The sequence below is a fragment of the Aulonocara stuartgranti genome (genome assembly GCF_965226115.1).
Source record: "Aulonocara stuartgranti genome assembly, chromosome: 6".
Classification (NCBI taxonomy): Eukaryota; Metazoa; Chordata; class Actinopteri; order Cichliformes; family Cichlidae; genus Aulonocara; species Aulonocara stuartgranti.
In genome coordinates, this window is record NC_138944.1 from 28,493,163 (window position 1) to 28,517,006 (window position 23,844).

General features: G+C 42.7%; 1 protein-coding gene across 3 annotated transcripts in view; it reads left to right on the forward strand.

Annotated features, from left to right (window-relative positions):
- The window catches only part of fat1a (FAT atypical cadherin 1a), a 79,545-nt gene extending 56,566 nt beyond the window's left edge, over positions 1-22,979 (forward strand). For 2 of the 3 annotated variants that reach the window (XM_082537179.1, XM_082537178.1), the window contains exons 13-29: positions 1,288-1,521; positions 6,409-6,795; positions 7,721-7,935; positions 9,315-9,452; positions 9,651-9,794; positions 11,017-11,214; positions 11,822-12,412; positions 13,836-14,058; positions 14,148-14,279; positions 14,374-14,531; positions 15,230-15,698; positions 16,233-16,386; positions 16,570-16,680; positions 16,829-17,472; positions 18,199-18,336; positions 20,213-20,248; positions 21,407-22,979. In XM_082537179.1, the coding sequence (XP_082393305.1) occupies positions 1,288-1,521; positions 6,409-6,795; positions 7,721-7,935; positions 9,315-9,452; positions 9,651-9,794; positions 11,017-11,214; positions 11,822-12,412; positions 13,836-14,058; positions 14,148-14,279; positions 14,374-14,531; positions 15,230-15,698; positions 16,233-16,386; positions 16,570-16,680; positions 16,829-17,472; positions 18,199-18,336; positions 20,213-20,248; positions 21,407-22,080 (4,646 nt within the window). In that variant the 3' untranslated portion in view covers positions 22,081-22,979. The remainder of the gene's footprint in view (positions 1-1,287; positions 1,522-6,408; positions 6,796-7,720; positions 7,936-9,314; positions 9,453-9,650; positions 9,795-11,016; positions 11,215-11,821; positions 12,413-13,835; positions 14,059-14,147; positions 14,280-14,373; positions 14,532-15,229; positions 15,699-16,232; positions 16,387-16,569; positions 16,681-16,828; positions 17,473-18,198; positions 18,337-20,212; positions 20,249-21,406) is intronic. The other variant, XM_082537180.1, reaches the window with a different exon arrangement.
- Positions 22,980-23,844: the final 865 nt, after the last annotated feature.

Consider the following 23,844-nt stretch of genomic DNA (forward strand, 5'->3'; position numbering starts at 1 on the left):
CTCGGTGGAAAAGCATGTGCTCTGTTTATATTTTATGTGAGTAATTTGTCTCTTCTTTCTTTATGAGTCCATCTGTGTCCGCAGTCATTGAGTTAGATTGCTTTCCAGCTGTGTTGAATGCATTTATGATTATTATGGGAACAGTATGCAGGACACTCATGCTAAAGCCACTCATGAAACACGCTTAGCCCTCTGCTTGGAACAACACGATCTGAAAGACAGCTCAGCGTGACAGCAGTTTTATGTTTTACATGAGAGTTGTCGGGGAAAAAAGTTATTGTTTGTGTGTCTGCGTGTGCGAGTTTCAGTGGATGCAAATTACTGTATTGTCAGCATTGGAGGAAGCAAGATGGTTTTCTTGTGCCCTGTTGTTATTTACTTATTCAAGAGCCAAGAACATTTCCCTGCAGGGCAACTGATAGACCCACAGTGGCACTAAAGCACACAGTTGCAATACTTAAGATTGAATTTATGGCCACTATACTTCTTTCCTGCAAATAATTTCTTCTGGGAGACCCTCTAAATCAGAGATTCACTCTGACTGCTGTGTTGAAAAAAGAAACCACAAAAGAGGAAAAAAGAAAAACCACAGTGCAGGTTAACCAAAGAAGTATGCAAACAAAACCACTTGGTTTGAACAGCTATACAGCACATCTGCTGTTTCACAGAATCCTTGAGTATTCTGCCTTAACATGCGGAGGCTGACACCAGAGCAGACAATAAGGCAACAATGTCATCGCGCTGTCTTTTGGCAGCCCTCAATTTCGAGTTTTCCAGCAGCAGGGCTACTGTTATGCAGCGGGAGTGTGATTTATTTTTTTTTTTTCAGTGCAGACAAGTAGGATTATTGCTGATGAGACCCGCCAAGAGGCTCTGGAGTTTTCCAGAGCAGTTGTGGTAATGTTGGCTGCTTGGTATCCCAAGACACTTCCAGGCTGCTTTTAGCTGCCAACTTTGATGTTTTCCTTCATCATCCCGCTCCCTTCGCTATCCTCTTCGTCCTCTCTTGCTTCAATTACTTATTTATTCTCCTCTCTACGCGCTTGAAAGCCTTCAGTTGTTCGGATGGTTTTCACTTGGTTAGTAAACAGTAGACAAGAGGGTTACATTTCTTTAAAATGCCTCAGGTTTGTCCACTCATACATAAACTTAGCATTTTGATTGATTTTTTTCTCTTTTTTTCTTGTACACATTTGACTTTTATGTTGTTCTGACACCGACTCTTCCCCAAGAGCCCGTGTCTGCACTTTTGCATTTCTTCTCAAAACCTTCCTGTCTTACCTTCAGGGGAGCTGAAGACCTCGCAGCCCCTGGACCGAGAAGAGAAAGACGAGTACAGGTTTAAAGTGCGTGTGGTGGACGGAGGAGGGCGATACTGTGAATCTGACATTCATATTATTGTGGAAGACGTCAATGACAACCCACCGCAGTTCTCAACTGACCCCTACAGCATCACCGTCTTTGAAAACACAGAGACGGGCACTTTTGTGGCAAAGCTGTCAGCGAACGATTTGGATACTGGTGAGTTTTATTCTCTGGCACATTCTAGGTAGAGGGCAGCTGTTATTTACAGTGAGGTGGAAAATCATAAGAACGATCTTGCGCAACTGTAAAATTGATGCAAGTCTTTATTGATAGAGATGTGCAGCAATAAAGCGATAATTACCCATAGACAAATTTCATTTGAACACAGCAACTATCAGACACTGCTGCTGTAAGTGCCGAACTTTATTGCACACATGAAAGCCATAATTTGACAGATTTAACACTGAAACAGCAGGTCCTTAAGTTTAGACCGTGATTAGTTTGTCATTACACCACTTTGCTGGACCAAAGGATGACGTATAAAAACCCAGCAACTCATGAAGCTAATTTTAGCATCCTGTATTGGTTGATATTTTAAAACTAAAACCCCTGAAAAGGCTGTTTGATATGAAAAAAGTCCCAAGCCAAAAAAATTCACCATTTTCATTTCTACTGATCTATGAAGAAGACGCGGGTCATCACTTCCTGTCGCTTCACACTTGGAGAGATTTAAAAAAATAACTGAAAAAAAAAGAAAAGAAAAGAGAAGCAGCCTTTAAACTCCGAGTTGCTGAGTATCAGTCTTTTCACACTCCTTGCCTCACACACGTTCATGCAAGACTTCAGATCCTTCTATTCTTTCTCATACAGAATTAAGGGAAGAATACATTATATTGAGAATGCTTTAAAAAAAACCTTCATAACAAATCTCTCTGATTAAACCAGCCTATTGGACCAGAACTCAGTAATAAAATGTGTTTTAGGCAAACATTTAAGCTTCCAAAAATGCAATAATCTCAGGAAGCTGGTAAAATGTGCTTAAAATGCAATTAATGGCAACATATTGCATTGCTCACGATCACAATAAAAAAGCATATGCACATGTGATACGGGACTGTGCTTCTGAAATACCCTTTAATGGGTTGGAATAAGCAGTGCTGACTTGCTATGAACAGGTTATTATCTCACCATTGTGGAACAGCATCGCACTAAATGGCAAGAGGGAGGGATAACAAATGTGAATTTTCATGAATGATCAACCCCTCAAATTAAAAGCTCTATTACACTCTAATGAAATTCTTCTCTCTTCAAGTCGAATTCTCAAAAGAGATGATTGCAATTTTCCATTCGCCTGGTGCAAAGCCACGGGGCCACATATTTATCTCAGGCGTCTCCTCCTTTCAGCAAACATTGCCAATCACTAAGAGGCTCACACTCGGGTAGGCCGGAGAGCTTGAAGCGTGCAGTTTAAGTCTTTTTTTCTTTCTCAGGAAACTAGTGGACCTTCCGTTCCAGATTGCACCTTGGGTTTAATGAAGCAGAACACTCTAACTTGAAAAACCATTTCAGCCTGTTAGCTGACTATCGACACCGTCTCTTTTTGTTTCCCTCCCCTTTTTTTGGTGGGGGGCCGGAGTGACAGCTTGACAGAATGAAAAGGATGCTAAAACTGACTCCCTCAAGGAGAAATGTTAAATGAAAGAAAAGAGAGGGGAAAAAAGCTGCCATTAAGACATTTTTCCCTGGAGGCTTTGATGGCAAAAAATTAACTTTGCATTTGGTACATCTGGGCTAAGGGTACTTGAAGGAAGGGTGGAGGAAAGAACAGTGCTCCCTGCAGTTTAGCCGGGAGCAATAATTATTTAGACATACACTGCATGAGCACAGAGAGGCATTTGATCAGTATTTCTCCTGCATATGGGTGTTTCACACATTTCTTTCCTCTCTGTGTGTCGGCCTAGTATATTTGATTTAGTTGCAAGCTTGAAGCACAGCTGGCAAATCCCAACCAGACACACAGGGTGTACAAAAAAAATAGGCTTCATAGCTGACCCAATTCACTCCAGCTTCAGTCAACTGTCTTTGTGGCCGACGCTTAAAATGCAAAGCCTAATGTAACCCTCTTCCCACGAGGAAAGAGTTGCTTTATCTTTTTATATTTTTCACTGAGTGGACTCATTCTTGGCATTTGCTGCTATGTGCCATGGCCTTCGTGATCGCTGTGCGATGTTTGATATTTACCCACATTGCCAAGCCACTATTCGACCCACTGTTACAATCTCTGAGAGGCCGCACTTATCAGTGTGGGATGATTATGAAGCAGACAAAGATTAAGACCCAGACTGATGCCCTTGATCTGTGATAAACTTTGGAATTTCTTCTCTGATTTTGCTTTGTCCTTTTATCACTCTACCTTGGTCAGAGTGTGTCTCTCTCTTTGCTCTCTGCATTGCCCCGTCAGTTGTTTCAGTGTGGGGGCATCTAATTATATTCTGCTTTGCCCACCTTGTTGCTGTGTAAGATTCATACACGTTCTTCAAGTTTGTTACTAAAATCATTTAGAAAAATAAGAAAATTCCAGGGCAAAGCTAAGGAAACACACAAACACACACAAAACAGCTCAAGTTGAGTCAGATGATTTGTATTTATTAAGCACATTTAAAAACAAGAGTTGACCCAAAGTGCTTTCTAGTCAAGACAGATGAATTTAACAGTCCCGTTGTATGTGAATACAAATAGATGAATACAAGATTTTAAAAAAGATAAATAAAACATGGCACATAAATGAATAAAAGCACATTAAAATGAAGCAAATAGACAAAATTAAGTGCAAATCACACTAAATGGTTGTCTTTCTGACTATATTAGTTCTGAATGTCTGGACCTGTTCAGCATGTGACAGCTGTGATGCTGCAAAATGGCAGGATTGCTCAGCAACCTTGATTTTATATAGGAATATAGCCAGAACACAGCTAGATGAGAACCAGAACTGAAATCCTTGTTGTAAAAGAAAATAAGTCGTGGTCATCAGCACAGAGTCACTCAGACTGATTGTAACATGTTGGCACATGTTTGCGTTTCTAAATTAGATACAAATTATTTGCAAGCCTTCACTAGCTTATCTGAGAGTGACTGCATTTGTTTGGAGACAGGTTGCTTACCTGTAAGATCAAATGTGGTCACCTGGAGCTGACCTCCTTCCAACTGGTTGCTGAACATGAAAAAAATCAGTGTAATCACCAGGCAAACACGGATTTCTTTCCGAGTTGCACAGAAGTCTATTTCGCTCTGCCACGACTGAGCCGTAAAACAGATTTATGTGGGTAAAAGTCAGCATTAATGATAACACAAGAAGCAAAATAAAGTCTAAAAATAGAAAGGTAGTGCATGTAATATAAGAAAGTTCACCCGTGATTTAATATACAAATTATACATTTGGTTTGGTTTGGCTTTGGTCAGTGAGCTATATCCAAGCTGCTGTGCAACACATAAACATGCACATCTGTTTAACTGGCCTCAGTAAACAAAACACAGAAAGCACAAACTTCTTGGTCTCTCTGTAAAACAGAGCGGTCATAATACTTGTTAGATCGTCAGCGGTTGGGTGGAGGCGAGGAAGAAGGAACCCAAACGCAGGACTCGCAGGTAGGTGACGATTTATTATAAGGAGTGGATTAACAGAACAAAGGGAGAAAATGGCTGGCTGGACGACTGACTGAAGCACTGACTGACTAACTGAACATACAGACGGAGAGACAACATCACAATAACATCAATGACACGACATTGGACTGGTTGAACTGAGGGACATAAATACACAGGCTGAGTGATGAGAGATTAGAACCTGGTGAGTACACAGCTGAACATAATGAACTAATGATAAACGGGAAGAGGACGGAACATAATGCACATGGACCAAGGCTAACACAATAAAACAGGAAGTGGAACAGGCAGAAGATAAACAGTGAACGTGAACTGAAAATACTGGGTCACCGACCCAGGAACCCTGACATAGATATTTACTTTCAAATGCTTGAAATAGCACCAACAGCTCAAACCCCAATCGCGAGCTCCAGCTTTCTGACTCGAGTTAGCAACAATGAGGCCTGTTGCACAGCAGTCAGCCACAGCTGCCTGTTAGCACACCTGTGAACCTGCATGTGCTAACCATTTGAAAACAGGTTAGCAGTATAAAGAGCAAACTCCAACCGTACAGTTATTATGAAGGCTTAGTGACCACACCAGCTTTTTGCTCTGGGCTATAAGCATGTTTGTTGGCTCACTTTTGGAGCCAGACTCATGAGACCATTCAAGGAACGTTTCAGTTTTTACCATTGAAGTGTTGCCTCTCTTTTCACCCTGCTTGTTGCTACTTGTTCACGAGGCCACTAATTAATAAGTTCCACTTCGGGTTTCATATGAAACATTTCTGCTGTGTGACCCACATAAACCCACGATCATAAACATCGGCGGATACAACAAGATAGCCAATAATAATTTAACACAGTTCACTTAACCACTGTAAAGCAATTGTCCTAAAGATGATCAGAGCAGATGAAGGTGATGAGAAATTATATAAGCAGGGTTCCCCTTGGCACTCGCTCCAGCATGGTAATGAGATCTACAGAGGATGGGGGCACTTACCTGATAAATGGGAATATAATAGCATATTCAAAATGGGGGCCACCTGCAGTAAAGCATTACGATTATTATTGTGATCCGTCTCTGTCTTGTTTCTGGGACCGTCTTGCTTGTGGGAGGACATGAGTTATGACTACTGCATGGATTAGAGATTCAGAGCTCCTGTTTATCAGAGGCTGTGTGAAAGATGGATGTTTTAGAAGGGCATAAGAACGTGACATTTAACTATTCAACAATCAATACGTCTATGTAGAAATCAATATGCTTGTTTATGTCCTCCATTTAAGAGTGTTTCTCTTTATGTGACCATCAGTTTTATGGTGCGTAGCTCAGATGTGTGGAAGTGAAAGCAGCATGAGCTCAAAGGAGTTGTAACTGAGAAGTGTTGTATGATGACTAATAGGAGTGATTGCCATTGTAATGCAATTTTTAAAAAAAGCATCATCTTTTTTGTCACCCCAGGCCTGAATAGCAACATCCTCTACTCACTGGTTGAGTCCGCTGATGGATTTTTCTCAGTTGACGAGTCCACTGGTGTAATAACCCTGGAGCGTCCCTTGGACCGCGAAGTGCAGTCAGTATATGAGCTGAAGGCCCGTGCCAGTGACCAGGGCTCGCCGCGTCTGTCCTCGCTCTGCCAGGTGGTGATCTCCGTCCTGGACATCAACGACAATCCGCCGGTGTTTGAGCACCGTGAATACACAGCCACTATGTCTGAGGATGTGGCCGTGGGTACTCAGGCGCTCAGAGTGCACGCAGCCAGCCGAGACGCCGACGCCAACGGCGAGATCACTTACAGCATCATCAGCGGGAACGAGCATGGCATGTTCAGCGTGGACCCAAAGACTGGTATGTGGTAGTTTTTTTTTATATTTGTTTTTTGAATTCCTGCACCGGCGTTGTAGGCTTGAAAATGAAATCATCTTTGTTGCAACGTGACAGATGTTGTTGCATTTAACCCTTTAATTCAGTCCCAAACCCCTGGGCTGGTCCATGAGTCGTTTGGTACCGGGCTGCCAGAGTTGAGGCTCGGCTGTGAAATTTATGGTTTTTGGGGTTTTTATTGTTTTTAGCATTAACTTGGTTTTCCTGGGTCTTTCCTGTGGTGTTGTGAATAAATCTTCTGTTTACTGGTTTTATTTTGTTGTATTTATCCACGACACCTTAAAGACCGGTCCGTGAAAATGTTGTTGGACATAAACCGGTCTGTGGTGCAAAAAAGGTTGGGGACCGCTGCTTTAATTGTCCTGGGATTGCAATGACCCATTTGCCAAATGGGTCATTTTGACCATAGGACAGAAGAGTTAAATAGATTTTGCATTTTCTTCCTAACCTTTGTAAATAATTTTGCTGTGGATTTAATATACAAAAAAACCCTTGGTTTGTTTCCAAATGGGCTGTGATTGGCTAGTTTCATGATTACAGTGAAACACCAAAGTAAGAAAATCCCTGGTTATGTTTTAACTCAGTGTAGCTGAACAGGATTTAGTTTTTGAATCCCAACTCAGTGCCAGTGATGGATGATGTTTTGACTTAAGGTGTATTTAAGCTGAAAATGTTTGCATGTGAAAGTATAAACCCACTTTAAAAAATGACAACATGCAACAAAAAAAAGAACTTACCTGCTAGATCCTCTCTACATGTGCAATATTAAACATTAAAACACTGTGGTTGCTGCGAGACAAATATGTGTTTTGTAATATTTAGATGATAAACAAAAATACATTTCGGAGTCTTTTTAACAGCTAGATACATTTCTGGTTTTGTGCCTCAGGTGACGTCTTCGTGATTGAGCCGCTGGACTATGAGGCCTCTCATGAATACTACATTACAATAGAGGCTACAGATGGCGGTTCGCCACCGCTCAGCGACATGGCTACTGTGAACATCAACCTGACAGATGTCAACGACAACAGACCCGTCTTTAGCCAGGACGTCTATACGGCCGTCATCAGCGAGGACGCCGAGCTGGGAAAGACTGTGATGGCGGTAAGAGCGCACGCACTGTCTTTGGTATACAGCAGGTGCTCGTTGTGGGGAAACAACTGTAAAGGTACACACAGGGTGAGAGACATTTTTCATCTCTCGCTCTGGACTTTCCTCCAGCAAAATCTGTCATCTTGTTCACCTTCTCACTCTGTTGCTCATTTTCTCCCTCGCAGCCTTTCTCTTCTCTGCCCATTACTCACTGAATACTATCATATATCTGCACCTGTGGCAAATCACCATCTGGTGGAACGGCTAAATTAGGACCAATGCTCTTCATGCTCACTGCATCCCTGTTCTCGTGCACTATCTGACACACATGCTCGGCGAGTTTAATTAAAAGCATTTGACTCATTAAGCCCTTATCCTAGATAAGCCATTTGCTGCCTTTTGCAAGTTAAATTCTCACTCCCATCGATTTCTGTCTACCTCTGCTGCTCACCCATTCTTTCTCCCCTCATAAAAGATCTCTGCTTGTGGCCATTTATCTGTGTGTAATGTACCTGAATATAAATTATCCATCAGAGAATTTTAATGCCTGCCATTGTCTCATTCTTGTAAATCTTTACTGTCTGCTGATTTCCCCGGAGATGTGACGCTTGGTCGGTTTTAAGACTTAAGCATGTGTTGATCTTTTTGTGTGTGCGAGTGTAGCAGTGGTGTGAATGGAAGATGTGTAAGTTTGTATGCCCTAGTGTTACATCAGTGGAGACTACAGCTAGCTTCTGTTTTTTAGATTACACAGCACTCTCCCATTAAATATGCTAAAACATGAATGAAAATCACAGCAACTAATCGAATCATTTCAGTGATTTGCTTGAAAGCCCCTTATTTTAAATGTAAACAATGTAAACTCTTTAACAATAAATAAACTAATATAATGTTTACCAAACAGGTTAGCACACCGGTTAATTGTTCATTAGGAGTATCTAATCTTTAGATTTTATTCAAATATTGATAAAACCTGATCATTGGACACCTTTTTTCTACATGTAGACTTGGCCTTTCTGAACTCCCAGGCCAGCGATTGAAACAACTGCAATTGAGTGCAGAGGACACCGCTGATTGACATTTGACCCTGTAGTACATGCATTAGAGTTTTATCTGATTATTCTCATCTGATTATTGCTGATCATTCTTTGAAAATGAGTTTTATTTCACCTCTTTCTGCCACTTTCAACCACTTCAAGACACTGTAGTGTTTGAGCACAGAAAGAAATGCAAATATAATTATCATGTTTTTTTAATGCAGCGGGTAATTGTTTAAAGCTGATTGAGAAACAAGGTTTTCAGAGGTCATGTTAGAATATCATGGACAAGCAGCCTCTTTTCAAGGGCTGTTGATTGATCGATTGTGGTGTTCATGTTTGATTGATTCAAAGGTGATGGCTGAGGATTTTGACGGACCTTCATACAACCACGTGCGGTACTCCATTGTGGCCGGTAACCAAGGCAGCCCATTTACCATTGATCCGGTCAGAGGGGAGCTTAAAGTTGCTCGCCAGCTGGACAGAGAGAGAGTAAGAGAAACCGCAGATACAATGCTGACTGTTCATACACAGTTTAATCCACCTAGGAACTAATTGCAGTCTATGCAGAATCCAATCAAAAGTCACGTCAGGTCTAATAAGGAAGCTTGTTTACCGATTTCTGCTTTATTGCATGCAAAAGCAGCTTCGTCTGTCTATGGTAATTCTCCCTCTCTTTCTTTCTCTCAGACATCGGGGTATACTCTAACAGTGGTAGCCTCAGACAATGGGGCACCCCCTCTTTCCAGCAGCGCCATGATCAACATTGACATCTCCGACATCAACGATAACCCTCCCCTTTTCTCCCAGGCCAACTACAGCCTCATCATCCAGGTGAGAGGGGGAAAGGGGTCAATGCGGATAACTGATTAGAGTTGGAAAGGAAGAAAAAGAGGAGGAGGCGTGGTGGGAGGGGAAGAGGGGTGCAGTGGACACAGAGAGAGGGATTAACAGGGAGTAATAATAGAAGACTGCACGACTAGAATGTCAAGAAGCAAGTTGGAGGATGGAGCAAGAACAGAGGTGAGGAGGGGGATAAAGAGGAGGGTGAGGGAATTGAAAGACACAGGCTGCATTTTAAGTATAAACTGGCAGATGGGGATGGAAGAAAGGGAGGAGTGATGGACAGTGGGAATATGGAAGATACTAAGCTAATAAAGCACGACTGACTGAACTGAGGGAGGTGCCTGTAATTCAGTTTTTGAGATTAAAAAGGAGAAGATTCAAAAGACAGGGGAAAAGAAGACTCATTTCTAGTTTTTCTCTCTATTTAGAAGCCTAAAAAAGATAAATTTGGGAGATATCATGAAGAGGCAAAATATATATTCCAAACAGATCAAGCACTTCAGGATAGGATCTTTATTTTACTTATACCGGAGCCTTGATCAAAGTATGGTACAAAATCCCACAAAAACAGAACAAGAAAAAAAAACCTAGTGTGCAGATACTGTACGAACAATAAAAAGATCCGTAGTTTTTTGCCTATTTTTTTCCCTCAAGAAGAAAAAGTCTAGTTTTCACTCAGGGCTTGAAAGAGTCAACAGAAAGACAGATTTGAAGCTCATTCAAGGACAGAAAACAAGAATTCTGCCTATAAAACTGTCATCTTCCTTTTTATTGTTACTCATGAGAAGCCTACCCGCAAGTTTGTGGACAGGCTCTTAGACCGGGACGATTGCCAGATAAATAAAAATAGAGCTAAGCGTCTACAGCCTCAAATCTTTAGTTAAGCCCAGCAGTACTTGGAGCTAAACGCTAGCATGTATAGTGTAATGTTTAAAATGTTTATCGCCACAGCTGCGAAAGTTAGCTGGTGGCTTTGGAGCTGAGGTTGGTGGGAACTGTTTGGCTGTAAACCAAAAGCATTTTTCAGATGCAAGTTTTGACTTTGTGAAGGCGGTCAGAAGGATTTATGGACGCCGAGTCAGCTTCAGTGTTGCAGCACAGTTGCGTTTTCTGAGCAAATATCTAACACGTTTGAAGTTAAACATCACAGCTTCGCCATAACCACGTCTTCTCAGCACAGTGTTAAACACACCTCTGCTGCTTCCCACAGGAGAACCGTCCAACAGGCACGAGTGTTCTTCAGCTCACTGTAACCGATCGGGACGCTTCTCACAACGGGCCACCTTTCACGTTTGCCATCGTCGCTGGGAACGACGGCGACGTTTTCCACATCAATCAGCAGGGAGCTCTAGTGGCCATGGGGGTGCTGAATAGAAAACATAAAGAAAACTACCTACTGCAAGCACAGGTGAGTCGAGGAGTCCAAGGAGAAACCGGAGTTGAGAGGTTGTATCGATTTAACCATCGAGCCACAACAATCTGATCTATCTGTCTTCTCTCTTTTTCCTCTCTGTACCTTTACTGTCACGCTCCCACATTTTGCCAACTACTCAGTGTTCCACCCTGCATCTCCTTCCTTTAAAGCTTTTAAATGTATTCTAAATTCAGCTTTTATAGGGTGGTGTAAGGTGCATAAGGCAGCAGCATCAGAGTGCATCTCACAGGAGAATAGATTTTTTTTTGATTTAGCTCGATCACGTGTCACGTCAGAGGAAGGAACAGAGAAGAAATGTGTGGGCAGAAAGGACATGAAATGTGTGATGTCTTGTTACACACAAGATGCACACTCAGATGTGAGTCATCGTTGTTTTTCTCTCACAGAGCTGATGACCATCTCTGTGAAAGTGTGAATGCTAAAATGTATGATGTTGATGGCTTTAAAATGGGTTACACCTACAGTATGGAGATGCAGTGAGATTAGGGATGTGAGCAGCACAAGAGCTTGATTGCCCTCTGCTGTTGGAATAAAGATTAAACTCGGATGCTCTCTCTGTTTTTTTCTTTCTCATACTCAGGTGTCAGACAGTGGCAAGCCACAGCTCTTGTCCACCACCTTCATCAGCGTGCGTATAATTGAAGAAAGCGTCTACCCTCCCGCCGTTCTTCCTCTCGACATTTTTGTGTCGACTGCCGGCGATGAATACCCCGGAGGAGTCCTGGGCAAGATTCACGCCACCGACCAAGACATCTACGACACTCTCACCTACAGCCTCGCTCCTTCATCCTCCTCGGATGAGAGCAGCGGCTTGTTTTCTGTGTCGCCCTCTGACGGCAAAATTATCGCCCTGGGTCCTCTCGATGTGGGGCACTACCCTCTTAACGTGACGGTGACTGACGGACGCTTCACCACGCCGGCTGACGTCACCGTGCATGTCAGACAAGCAGCTCGTCAGGCCTTGGATAACTCCATCGATGTGCGCTTTGCGAATATCGCGCCCGAGGAGTTTATTGGGGACTACTGGCGCAACTTCCAGCGAGCGTTGAGAAACATTGCCGGAGTTAGGAGGAGCGAGGTTCAGTTAGTCAGCCTGCAGCCTTCTGAGCAAGGAGATCTGGATGTTCTGTTGACTCTAGAGAGAGCTGGCAGTCCCTATCAATCTCAGGAGGTAAGACTAGGAAGTAGTCTAACATATTTGCACCGATAACAGTTAATCTGTCATATATGCCCTCGGCTCGATAGATTTTTTTTCCATTGCGGCCATGTTGACACAGAATGGGAGGTAAACACAGGTGATACCATTAATGAGGTACAAGTGACAGGTAACACCTGTGTTTACATACTGTTTCGTGTCAAAATGGTTACTCTAAAAAGGCGCTACTACTTGAAACCGAATCCAAATGATATTAAAAAAAGGGACTTCTAGATCGACACATTAGATCTTGATGAATGCAATATGCTCAAGTTTAAACACTGTGTAAGTTACTGGGATCAAAAGGGCTGATTGAGCTTTCAAGAATGTTGTGCTACTTTTGAAAGACTGACTCAAGAATCCAGAAATTCAGTATTTCGTCAGGTCAAGTCCGTTGTACTCGAAGCTTTTGGGTTCTTCTTTTACAGTGAGAATTAATGATCAAACACGCCTTTCTTTCAAACAGCTCCTTGAGAAGTTTGAACTAACTGTGACTTGTTTTAAAAATGACTAACATGTATCCAATTTTTTTGCTAATTAATGTTGCCAGTTAGGCAGGTGATAGTCACAAGTTCAGCCCCGGCCTTTAACCCTTTAAAACCGGTCGGAGCGGGCAAGCTCCGTTTTGCGTAACTATGTTTAAATCCCGGTAGCTCTGCAACCACGTAAGCTAGCGCAATCATTTTTTTTGCATATGAAACCGTCAGCTTGTTCTCGGTCACGGTTTCCTTCCACATATAGCTTTGCAAAAACTGCATAAAAAGCGCTTGCAGCAACAAAAACATAATATTCCAGAAACACGCTTTGCCGATCCGATCAGCTGATCTTAACACTTCCTACGTTGGAATAGACGCATATGCTGTTTTTTTTGGAAATTTGCACTATAAGATTTATTTTCGTTTTTCCTGCAGTGTATAAAAATTGGTGTATTTAAAAAAATAAAACTATGAAGACACTGAAAATAAATTTCCTGTGGTGGGAAACTAGTTTTTGCAACTTTTTTGTATTTACAGTTTTGAGGGATAAGCCTCTTAAATTTCTCTAACTAGAAATATATGTTAAAAAAGCAAAAACATTTTCAATTTTTTTGTAGTTTATTGCACTTTTTTGCAATTTATGTAATTACTATGCACTTAATGCATACATATTATTAAAATTTGGGCTATAATGGTTGTATTGATGTATATCAACTTGAAATGCTCCCAAAAATGGCACTACAACATGTAAAAATATAATATAAGCTCTGGTGGACTTGGTTCTATGGTAGGTCTTAAAGGGTTAAATGACTTCAGCTATTAATCACATATCAGAACTGATTAATTTTCCATTGACTAGTGAATAATTAGAGCACTCATTTGAACAGTTTATCGAGTGTTTTGTTTTTTCCAATTTTCCTCAGGTTGTCTTCCGGAAGCTGAACTCCTCTGCGGCTGTGATTGAGGAGATGACGGGCATCCGCATCGTGCGGGTGGCGCAGAAGCTGTGCGCGGGCCTGGACTGTCCATTACACTTCTGTGATGAGGTCATCTCCCTGGATAAAAACGCCATGTCCACTTACAGCACGGCCCGCCTCAGCTTCGTCACCCCACGATACCAGAGAACCGCGACCTGCCAGTGCGAAGGTTCCTGATTACACCTCATGCACCTACGTATTTGCTCATATATGGTTTGGTAGATTTCCTAATCTTACCTGCGCTATTTTGGAATTTAGGTGGCAGATGCCCCGTGTTGAACAACCTGTGTGAGAACAACCCCTGTCCTGAGGGTATGGAGTGTGTGGCAGATCCCAGAGACACTGAGTACAGTTGTGTGTGTCCTGAAGGCAAAAAAAGCAAATGCTCCGGTAAGACTATCTGTGATTTGGATATTCTGTCTAACATTTTCTGCATTTACACTGCTGTTATGTCTTACTTGTACATTTGTTCATCCTGTGCCAGATGGCCACTCGCTCACATTCAGTGGAAATGGTTATGTGAAATACCATCTGATGGAGAATGAGAACAAGGAGCTGATGAAGCTATCCTTGCGACTCCGAACTTTCTCCAGCCACGCTACCGTCATGTATGCTAAAGGCACAGACTACAGCATCCTTGAGGTGTGTGCAAACCTATTTTCCAGCCCCATATTTCACTCATGGGTGTTTTTCCCCCTTCTGTCATTTTTAAAACTGAATGGAAAACCTTGCTAATCTTGAATAAGCCTTTGCATTTCTTAGCCCATCTCTGTATTACTGCTCAGCATTTCCATATCAGAAGGGTCTAAAAAATCCATGACTGACCCGACTTCTCTCGAGACCAGCCAGCCATGTGTACCAACCAAGTATGCTGAAGGGTTCAAGAAAGCCATTTTAAACCTTCTTTCACATGAGGGACTATGGGAATGTGGTGGTGGGTTGAAAAACACACACACAAGAGCTATTTTAGTAGTGGGAGGGAAACAGAAAGCAGTTTTCCACACATTCCTTTTTCGAGTCTGTCTGGTATAGCCGTCAACATGCCAGACTTCAGAGGAAGAACTGGGCTGGCTTAGACACAGATTTAGTTTAACAGGCTGCGAGCTGTTTTTTTTGTTTTTTTTTCAGAGGCTTGAGCAGAAGTTTAATTGTTTTATAAAGCTGTTGTTTTTCTGTAAAGCTCTTCGAAAGCCAGTAAAGTGGAAGTGTCCTGTGTGAAAAACTGATTTAAAACAGTGACTCAGTGGCTTTTGAGTCTCAGTGTTGAGATGAATGACCTGGTGTGATATGTGCAGGATGTGTAGCATATTCTAAAGCTATATTTTCTGTCCATGAAACAGATCGTGAACGGCCGTCTGCAATACAAGTTTGACTGTGGCAGCGGCCCCGGGCTGGTGTCGGTCCACAGCGCTCAGGTTAGCGATGGCGAGTGGCACTCCGTTTCCCTGGAGGTGGACGGTAATTATGCTAAACTCGTGCTGGACCGGGTGCACGCTGCCTCCGGCACAGCCCCGGGCACTCTGCGGACCCTCAATCTTGACAACAGCATTTACTTTGGGGGTCACGTACGCCAGCACGCCTCCCCTCGCCACGGACGCAGCCTGCCTGTCACCAACGGGCTGCGTGGCTGCATGGAGGCCATCACCCTGAATGGCCAGGAGCTGCCTCTGAACACAAGGGCTCGCTGGGCCCACGCTGTGCTGGAGGACATCGTGGACGTGGCTCCAGGCTGCGCGCTCACACCTGCCGAGAGCTGTTCTAGCAACCCCTGCACTAATGGAGGGAGCTGCACCTCGCTGCCTAATGGAGGTAGGTGGAGTCCTGCTTGGCTCATTGCACTCACTTATTTTCCAGTCCTTGTGCATTTCCTTGAGTCTGGTTTTCATTGAGAAGTTTATCTGATTATGTATCGCTGCCTTTCAGACATATTAAATTCCATTTACCGGCATCCAAGGAATAGCACAGATTTTCAAATTAAGAGGCGAACCGTGATTTTAATCTGGAGCAGCTGTTAGGTCTGTTACCTGTCCTAATTCAGATGTTCTCTGCTTAATAAGGAAAAATCTACTAAATACTAAAATCATGTTTTAGTGTAAACGCTTCATTCTGATGTACGCCTGTTGATGTGGATTCAACACTTCTGCATCTGTTTCACATTAAAAACCTGCCAGTGGTTCAGGGGCATAATTACAGTCTTGCCATTACTAGAAGGCTTTTGGTAAAACATCTGCAGGATGTTTTAAAATCACACCAGCCTATTTTAGAAAAAAGAAATAGATTTATGATGACAAAAAACGTCAGTTTGTTATTTTGCTCATTGACCTGTTTTTCTAAACTCTTCAGGCTACTTCTGCAAATGCCCCACTTCGTTCATGGGCACACACTGTGAGATCCCCATAAGTCCTTGTGCCTCCAACCCCTGCCTGTATGGTGGCACCTGTGTGACCCGAGGAGGTGAATTCTACTGCCAGTGCAGAGGGCAGTACTCAGGACCGAGGTACTGCACTGTTTTATGTTTAATCTTGATAATATGAACATTGTGCGCAACATACGGGATGATGTTACTGGCTTGCTTCACATCAGCTAATGCAATTTTAATATTAGTTGTTACTGTAGGATTTGTGCACATCTAATTTGGAATTTGAGGCTTCATGCTGGAGTAATCTTGTTGTGAATGCAGGTGCCAGTTGGGGCCGTACTGCAGAGACAACCCTTGTAAAAACAGCGGAAAGTGTATCGACAGCTTGGACGGTCCCGTATGTGAGTGTGAAGCAGGCTTCCAGGGAGACAGGTATGTCAGTGTGGAGCTCAAATAAGCAGTAACACCAGTTATTTGAATTCTCCTAGTAGGTAGATCTTGTGTTTTGCAACAACTGTTAGAAAAAGCGTCTTTTTTGCCCACAAACAAACCTCAGTTGAAATTCATACATGTTGTCCAGGTGCCTGAGTGATGTTGATGAGTGCATCAAGAACCCGTGTGCCAACGGAGGACAGTGCCAGAATACGTACGGCTCATATAAGTGCAACTGCTCGCAGGGTTTCAGTGGAGCAGTGTGTGAACTCCAGGACGTTCACAACAATAATTTGGTCTCCAACTCCTGGAACATCGGTTTGGAGGAGGTGATAGGCATTGTTGTCTTTGTGTCTAGTATCTTCATACTGGTCCTCCTCTTTATTATCATCCGCAAGAAGGCCTGCCGCAGAAGGTCAAAGAGCGAAGATGACGACAAACATCCTGGAGGTTCGAACGTGCCTCACTCCTTCCTCCAGAGACCTTACTTTGATGCCAAATTCAACAAAAACATCTACTCAGACATCCCTCCTCAGGTGCCCGTGCGGCCTATCTCCTACACTCCCAGTATTCCAAGCGACTCAAGAAATAACTTGGATAGGAATTCATTCGAGGGCTCCACCATACCAGAGCATCCCGAATTCAGCACCTTCAACCCAGATTCTGTGCACGGGCACCGCAAAACCGTGGCCGTGTGCAGCGTAGCGCCCAATCTCCCTCCTCCCCCTCCATCCAACTCTGTCTCAGACAGCGACTCCATCCAGAAGCCAAACTGGGATTATGATTACGATGGTAAGTTTGATTCCAGCTGTTTTTTCCCAGGAGTTGCACTGAGCTTCAAATGAGTATGATTAGTGTCTCATTATGCTTAAAACATGGGTTATTTAGCAAGTTTCGGATTCCTTAAGTCTCCAGAGTTGTTGAGTAGTAAAAGTAAACTAGACTTGGTCACTTAACGTCTAAATGGTGATATTTGACTTTGTATAAAGCTGCCGCACATGTTCCAGTCAGCACTTGCTATTTTCACTCCTGTGAATGCATCGCTGACTGTCTGTAGATGCATGCGAAACTGGACGTCTGTGGAAAAAAACCCGATATCTGGATTCTCATGAATTCATCAGCTTGTGTTAAATACACTAGCAGAGCATTCAGCACTGGTGCACTGCCAAGTAAACAATTTTTATCAAATATCTGTAAAACTATAAAAATCCTTCTGGCAAAAAGCATAAAGGCCAGCGTATATGAGCACAAAGTTATTTTGGAAATCCAAACTACTTATTATAAAGTATAAAGTATAAATATTATAAAGTCATTAGTTTGATTCTTTTAAAACTGCACTTACTACATTCAGTGTAAAACTTGAGCGAGAAGGAAAAACTCTCTTTTCACAGTAAGAAACCTCCAGCAGGTCCAGACTCAAACACACAACAAGAACAACAAACGACAACAAAAATCTGCCAGGGGCATGTTCTATATTTAAAATGTGTGACTAAGATCATACTTCGCCTTCTGTTCCAGCTAAAGTTGTGGATTTGGATCCGTGCCTGACCAAGAAGCCTGTGGAGGACAGTGCCTGTCACCCCTACAACACCAGAGGCAGCATGTCTGAGGTCCAGTCCCTCAGCTCCTTCCAGTCTGAGTCTTGTGATGATAACGGTATGCTGCCATGTTTAATTTGCTCCTCTGTAGCATTTAGAGAAAAAAAAGAAAAACTAACAAGACAGCGCAGTTTGAACGTTTCTGGCACATGAATCTATGAGATGCATTGTTTTGGTTTTCTGTTTGTTGCTTTTTGTTCCTTTTCTCTGATCGGCCTGCAGGATTTTGCAACATTTGCCTTTGTCTTGTTGATTTGAGCGCTAACACTTTTCTCTCTGCATGTACAGAATGGATGACCCAGTAGTGGCTCTAAGGGTCATTTGTCCTGTTTCTTTTGTTTTTGTTTTTTCTCTTTCTTTTTTGCTGCGGGGCTTCAGCTCCCATATGGATCAAATCAGTCCACAGATCCAGAACAAGGTTTTAAATAGGGGTTCCGGCCTGTAAGTCCTCGATCACTACCGGTACAGACAGAAGTAATCACTGCAACTCGTGTTGTGCTATTCTCTGGGGATTATTCACACACACAAAAATAAATACAAATTTGACCTTGTTTCCTGTTCTTCTGGCCCCAAGTTCACCTGTGTTTAGCTTCAAAAGGAGTTTGATGACTTACTTAAACGGCAGTTATATTCTGTTTGTTCACACATCTGCGCTTTGTTTTATTTTATTTTTTATTTACAAGCATGCCTTTTTCTTCCTTTTGTCCCTCCTTTTTTGTTTCCTCATATTTTCAAAAAATAGCTCCAAACGGATGTTTCAAGCAAACATCAAGGAACATATCAAAAGGGTATACAAGCACATTTTATGTTCTCCCATTTCTTTCCCATGTCATACTTAATTACTTTTCATCATCGCTTAGATATCACGCCGGGCACTGTGCTGCTCATAAGTCATCAAACCCTTCATCCGCGCCTTCGAAAGTGACAGCAAATCCAAATTTGAATTAGAAACGGAGCGTGTGCAAAATAGGTAATTTCTGCTTTCCTGCTGAATGTGTGTGAGTGTTTTCCACACGCACACACATTCAGCTTTTCTCTTAGCTGGAAATGGGTTTCGATCTCTGGGGAATTTCACTGATTCTTCCATCTGTACTGTCAGTGGCACCCAGTAGCATCTCAGTTTGTTGTTGTTGTTGTGTGTTATCCTGCACAAACAAAACTAGACCCTCCTATCCTCTCCCCCACTACACACAAACACCACCGCTACCATCGCTCTATTCCCACCATTGTGCTGTGCCGAACCATTAACACCGCCCTCATTCCCCCAAACATTCAGCATCAATGCATAAAAAAGCAAACGAGGACGACGTTTGTGGGACATGTTGCTTGTGTTGGCCTCTCTCCCACCCCTGTGCATTCCATATGTGTTTTTATTTGTCTTTGATAAATGATAAAGAGCGTTTGTACTAATGCTAAGATCTCTTCCACCCACTCTCCCCCCTGTCCCCTGCCTCTCACAAGCCTCCATTGTGACAGTTATCCACCTTGTCAACTCTGCTGTTGACACGGTGGAAGGAGAAGGTACTCTTCCAGCTTCCATCTGCCGCTGGTTTTTGTCCTCTGTGTTGGGATGTGAAGTGTAGGCTGTTAGAGCTGCCATTATCTTCCACTGACAAAACCTCACCGACTAGAACGTCTCCTTTTTTTGTGATTCAGAAGCTAATTAAAAAGATATGCACAAATCAAATTAAACAAGCAGCTCAAGTGTTGCGTCCTCGATTCAGCGCTGAGCTCTTGTGCACCTCGAGAAGTCGGTCTAAGAAAATGGCAGAGCTGTTGTGCACTCACTGAACTGTCGCTGCCTCAGTCATTATTTGCCCTTCAGTGTTCGCTGTCCTCATTTCATTCATGTTCCAAGGCCGATGTTCTTTCCACGTAGATTTTAATGCGACTTGTTCTTTCTCTTTTTCTCCCCCTTCTCGCCTCATGTAAAGAGTCTTTTTTGGCTCATGATCTCAAGAACCCAAGAGGTGACTTGTGTTTTTTTTCTTCTTTGCTTGCCTGGTGTTGCCCTGATCCCATCCTCTGCAGTTTAACCACTAACCCTGAACCCTAATGAGGAGAGTTTAACCTCCTCTCTAACGTGGCTCTGGAGCTTTGTGGCCTGATAAGGTGTTATTGTTTGCATTGTAAGGTTATATATATGTTTCTACTCCTTCAACCCCCCTGAAAAAATCCTTTGCATGACATACATGAGTATATGTTATATGATCAAAAGTGTTGCTCAGTAACTAACTGGAAGTATTCACAGTTTTTTATGTTTGTCTGTCTGTGTTACTGTTGTGTGAGCTTTCTGAAAGCCATGGCATCTGTTTTAAAACAGGTTTTTTTTTAGCTTTGAAATAAGAGGAAAATCACACAGTCGGACTTGAGACTTGGGGCTGTAATGTACACGTGGGTGAGCCGTAATAATTAGGATTATTTAAAGCATATCTTTTAATTTAATTACAAGATTTAATAGAAACGCTCAGAAGCAGGGCTGACTCTTTGGGAATCGCTCCCATAGACAGGCGAAAAGATGGCTGTACCCTCGGTGATGTCATCCAGATTCAACTGAAAACAAATAATGGAGTCAGAACACCATCCTCCCGTACACTTCAGACGGCCTTCAGAGGGGATGCAGGTTTTTAGGCACTTCCACATTGGCTTCATTTTTATGTTCAGCTCTGTATTTTGCTGCTTTGTCAGCTATACACCCATGACACAGTGATAATGCCCTCCTGGCCACTTGGAGTTAGTTCATTGCCCTCAGTGATCTTTGATTAGATAAATGTATGCATGCATCCCTGAGATCAGGATGACTCACCAGCAACAGTTTAAAGTTGTAAAGGAAGAAAAAGAAATCACATTATAATCTTATAACAAAAGATAACTAAACAAAAACACAGGGAGACAGACTATTTTTGTTGTGTATTTTATTGTGTGTGTTAACTTGTGAATCATGTCTGCTGAGTGTGTCTGATCACAGAGCGTTGTGCAGTTTGTTTAAGCTCATTGTGGTGCGTGACTTTGACCTGTGTTCCTCCTGCATGGTGTGGGTTTTTAACATTAACCTGAGAGCATCTGTGCAGCTTTTGCGAGAGAGCAGTGATATAATGTGTGTGCTGTGGTCTCTCCTCCTCAAACAGGATATCACTGGGACACATCTGATTGGATGCCAAGTGTTCAACTTCCTGGAATCCAGGAGTTTCCACAGTATGAGGTTGTGGAGTCACCCGCCCCTCTGTACAGCGACCCGAGTGCCATCGACACCGACTATTATCCCGGCGGCTTTGACATTGAGAGCGATTTCCCTCCGCCGCCAGAGGACTTCCCTGTAAACGACGACCTCCCGCCGCCACCATTGCCAGAGTACAGCGACCGCTGCGACACCCTGCGGCCCCTCGGCAGAGACTTGGACCCGCCTATGACCGGTCCGGGCAGCTCAGGCGCCATCCGCCAGCGCCCAGCCCTGCCCGAGCTTTACAGCCTTAACCAGTACCTGCCGCAGCACTCCTTCCCAAGTGACGGCGGCGATACCGAGGGCCTGGGCACCACTTCAGCCTCCGCCACCCCAGCCTCCACCTTGGGTAACAGCGGTTACAGAGGAGGCTACCCTTTAGGTTGCAGTCGGGACTTTGACTCCTCTGCTCTGGACAACATGTCCATGTCTCTGTACACGTCCACAGCCTCTTGCTCGGACATGTCGGCGTGCTGCGAGGAGTCCGAGGTGATGATAAGCGACTACGAGAGCGGTGACGAGGGCCACTTTGAGCGGCTGTCCATCCCGGCGCTGGACTCCCAGCAGCACACTGAAGTCTGACACTGGATCCAAACAAAAGTGCCTAAACCCACAGCTACACCTTATGTTCGCCCCTGACCACCACAGACACTAAACACGCACAGAATCTGGACCCACACACACACAGACACACACTGACACATAAACACAGGGGTTTGTTGAGACCGGCTGAGAAGGCCGTTCAGCTGAGAAGATCTGAAGAAGTTATAGGAAACTCTCTGTAGCCGCTTTGCATCTGCTCAGCCCAGCCCAGCCCCCCCCCCCCCCCCCTCGCTTTAAGTAGCTGCCATCATACACAGGAAGTGGATTGTGCTAAGGATCGACATCTCAACGTGCAACAGGAAAAACATCACGACAAGAAAAAAAAAAGTAAATGTCTTTGTTTCTATAAACAAAACCAAGCAAGATGTTTTTATACAAGTCTTCATTTTCAGTGTAAATTTAAATGTACAGTTTTGATTTCAAAGTTTACTAGGTTTTGTAGATATTCTATGCTTTTATTTTCAACAAAAAAAGTTAAATGGTGTGACATTATCAGCCTTACTGTGCGTACATTCATTAAGAAAAAAAAGAAGTGTTTAAAAAGAGAGATAAAGAGAAGAGCGTGACTTTTCTGAACACAGTGTACTCGTAAAGTTTGTTGTCTCTTGCTCATTTCAAAAAGGGTCTTCAATGAACGACTGCATATTCTTGTGTTGTTTATTTTTTGTTTGTTTGTACATTTTGACTTTGGAACCTCTTTATTTTTCCACCAAGAAAATGGGACCCAATATATTTATAGTGCAGAGTTATCCATGGACACGTGACTTTTTCAGGTGTCTGTGTGTGTCTGAGCAATGCTATGGTCTTGTTAAGGTTTTTATTGAATACTGCCACAAGCTCACGCTTTCCTACTGGCAATAAATTATTCCTAAAAAATACTCTGATGTCTGCGTCTGCCTTATTTTCTCAGCGTGTTTACAAGGTAACTACGATGCATCACTCTGTTACAGTACTGGGGATATAAATGTATTTAGAAAGGGGAACTCTTACAAACCGCTCTACACTTTATATCTTAGTTGTTTGGATGGATGATTTCAAACAAAACTTAAACGATCACTCAGCAGAAAAATTAATCTGAAACAGTTCAATCATTCAAATCAATTTTTTTGCAACTTTTTTTTGGCAAACATGATTACATTTGTGTGCCGTGGCAACCGCCCGTGCACACTTGATGATTTTCTTGGTCTCGTGAGAGCTAGTACAGCTAGCGGAGCGTTTACCCCGGTGATGCTGGGTTGGATTAGTGAAATTTTAAATGGGTAATATATAAATAGATATATATATATATATGTGTATATACAGACACAAGGAGGAGATAAGAAGTACAAAAATACAAGTTACAGATGTCTTAAGAAACTATACAAATTATAGCTACAAATGGGCCTGAATGATAGATATAAATAGGCTGAACATGGTACAAACTGAATGAACCTTAGATATTAGGATGGATTGTTCCTCCTTCATCCAATAAATATCTCCTTGAGTATTTGTTAAACTCTTCACAGACTAATGATGAATTAAACTGATCTTATAATCACAGGCAGTTCAGCTCTTTCCCAGAACTGAAGTGGAAAAGAAGGCTTTTACTTATGCTGCCCCTTTTACATGGAACATGATGCAAAAAGACTGGAAGATAGCAGATCTTATTTCATTAAATGCTTTTAAGTCCAAATTGAGAGAGCCAGAGAAAAATGTTTTTTAAAATGTAATTGTTACTTATAACATGTATGTAACTTTGTCATT